Below are 2,632 nucleotides of genomic sequence, written 5' to 3'. Positions count from 1 at the left end.
GTTAATATACTTAATGATATGTTTACTTATCATAGTATCATGTTAAATATATATATATATCCATATATATGTCATCATATAGTTTTTACAAGTTTTAACGTTCGTGAATCACCGGTCAACTTGGGTGGTCAATTGTCTATATGAAACATATTACAATTAATCAAGTCTTAACAAGTTTGATTGCTTAACATGTTGGAAACATTTAATCATGTAAATATCAATCTCAATTAATATATATAAACATGGAAAAGTTCGGGTCACTACATAATGGTGGTTTGTTTTGATATCTAGTTCAAAAATAATAAGTGACTCTTGTTGGTATATGCTTGTTGAATATGATTTGTGGTGGTTGAGGTCAAGTGTTTGAGTGGTTGTTCACGATGGTAGGATTGTGGGGTGGCGGTATGGTTATTCAAAAGGATACCGGTTGTTTAGCCTTAACCGAAAAGTAGTAGTCAACCTAGCAATACATAGAAGCAGCATATTCGCAAGTGATGGCGTTTGATGTTCATGGGTTGAAGAAGGAGAATAAGATAGTTGTGAGAAGTGGTGTAAGATTAAAGTATATTTATGTATGCAATGTATGAATGATAATATTTTAGATAAAGAAAAGAGATGATAAGATGGAGATCGAGACTAGTAACAACTAAAGTAAGATAGTATATTATATTAGTAATCAAATGGTGATGTATGTACCCATATCTATATGTATATTGATATATGCTAATATGATGAAATAGGAAGCAGATATGTTAAAAGAATTAGGTCCCATGTTTCCTTTTAAAAGTAGTCACTATATTAAACTTGTGAATATTAATTATTTCCTGCTACTGACATCGAATGTTTTTTTTTTTTTTTTTTTTTGAAGATATAATGGGTTCTTAATTATCACAGGAAATAGTATTAAATGGGTGATGATTTGGTTTTGGTGTTTTGAGAATAGAAAAATAGAAGCAGATATCTTTACTAATCAAATAATAGATTAGATAGTGATCAAAATCCTTATTCAACTAATTTACGAGTGAGTTGTAGATTGTATACGCATGTATATGTATATCTATATATAAGAGATGGCTTGATGGGGTACCACATGTATCTATATATCATAAATTTTGCAGATGAAAATGAATTGACACAAAAAGCAACGGTACCAAAATAGTAATTACAATTAACAAAGCAACCACAAGTTTGTTTTTAATCTACTGACAATTTTTATGGATATCAATTTGTACCCCTTTGTTAATCATTAGCGGATAAAAGTAATAGATCTATATAAACATTAACGAAACGTCAAACGAGTATCACAATCATTTAATATTTATTTTTAATTTACACTAAGTATGTATAGATATGTTTTAAATATTAATTATTATAATATCATATTTTATTTTACTTTATATAGTAACTTCTAATAATTGAATCATACAACATTTCAAATTAATATATATATAATTAAATATGTACATATCTATCTACAAAAAGTTGTTCGTGAATCGTCGAGAATAATCAAAGGTTTAAATAATAACATGAACAAAGTTCAACAGTTTTTAAGACTCAACCTTACAGACTTTGCTTATCGTGTCAGAAACATATAAAGATTAAGTTTAAATTTTGGTCGGAAATTCCCGGGTCATCACAGACAAGGCCTCCTACTGGTCGGGCAACAAACGAAATCACGGAATTAAACAACATTGTATCTTCTGTTACTTTATCCGACAAACAAGACTCCTGGAAATACAATCTAGACCCCACAGGAATTTTCACCACCAAATCTTTGACACTTCTGATCAACACCCTAAGGCTCGGGAGTAACGCTTTAAGCTTATCGATTCCCCGTAACAAACTCCTACCTCAAAAAGTATATATCTTCATATGGAGAGCCTGTCAAAAAAAGATTCCGGTTAGATTCGAAATTGACAAAAGGGGCATTGATCTTGATTCCACTTTATGCCCTTTATGCGAATTGAATATAGAAACCACCGAACATATCCTCAGTACTTGCCCCAAAACGGCACTCATATGGAAACTTATCCTCGATTGGTGGGCCCAAGACGATTCTTTAATCTCCAATCTTAACGATGCCATCATCAATAAACAACCATTCGCTCTCAACAATTTCGGCTCTTCAATATGGCAAACAACCAAATGGATTACTTGTTATATATTTTGGAAACATAGGAACTTGAAAGTATTTTTCAAAAAAACGTGGTCCCCTGGTTCGATTCTTTCCGAAATTCAAACACAAAGTTATAGTTGGATTTCCAAAAGATCGCACAAAAAGAAATCAATCGAGTGGCATCAATGGCTCATTAATCCTTCTTTCTTTGTTGCGGATACTCCCCACCAAGTTGGGATTGGCTAATTTTCTACTTCACATGTGTAGCCCACGGATTCCATTTATTCTATTGAGGGTTTGATTAATCGGGCTAGTTTGTGTAACTTTGTAGGCGCTAGATCGTCACTGTTATCCTCTCTATCCCGGCTTGTTCTTTCAAGTTCCTATTCCCTCTTTAGTTTTAATGGTCCTCGTTGACTACCCGCGATATAATAGCCTCCAATAATTGTACTTCCGTTCCAATATTGTATAGATATGTATAGTGCCCTGTAACTCCATTTTTTATTAATAATAATT

General features: G+C 32.2%; 1 protein-coding gene across 1 annotated transcript; it reads left to right on the top strand.

Moving 5' to 3' along the window:
* Window positions 1-494: 494 nt before the first annotated feature.
* Window positions 495-2,362, top strand: LOC139839363 (uncharacterized). Its single transcript, XM_071829445.1, has 3 exons — window positions 495-562; window positions 869-911; window positions 1,640-2,362. Exons 1-3 carry the CDS (start codon window positions 495-497, stop codon window positions 2,360-2,362), a joined length of 834 nt encoding a protein of 277 aa, XP_071685546.1.
* The last annotated feature ends 270 nt before the right edge of the window (window positions 2,363-2,632 follow it).

This window comes from Rutidosis leptorrhynchoides, chromosome 1 (genome assembly GCF_046630445.1).
Source record: "Rutidosis leptorrhynchoides isolate AG116_Rl617_1_P2 chromosome 1, CSIRO_AGI_Rlap_v1, whole genome shotgun sequence".
Lineage (NCBI taxonomy): Eukaryota > Viridiplantae > Streptophyta > Magnoliopsida > Asterales > Asteraceae > Rutidosis > Rutidosis leptorrhynchoides.
This window is presented reverse-complemented; position numbering and strand designations above follow the sequence as displayed.

What these genes read in the sequence shown, in the direction of transcription:
- LOC139839363 (XM_071829445.1), top strand. Translation starts at nt 495, where the DNA reads ATGGCGTTTGATGTTCATGGGTTGAAGAAGGAGAATAAGATAGTTGTG. An exon ending in AGAAGTGGTGTAAGATTAAA is followed by an intron (nt 563 to 868) that starts GTATATTTATGT and finishes TTTTTTTTGAAG; the next exon opens with ATATAATGGGTTCTTAATTA. An exon ending in CAGGAAATAGTATTAAATGG is followed by an intron (nt 912 to 1,639) that starts GTGATGATTTGG and finishes GGGTCATCACAG; the next exon opens with ACAAGGCCTCCTACTGGTCG.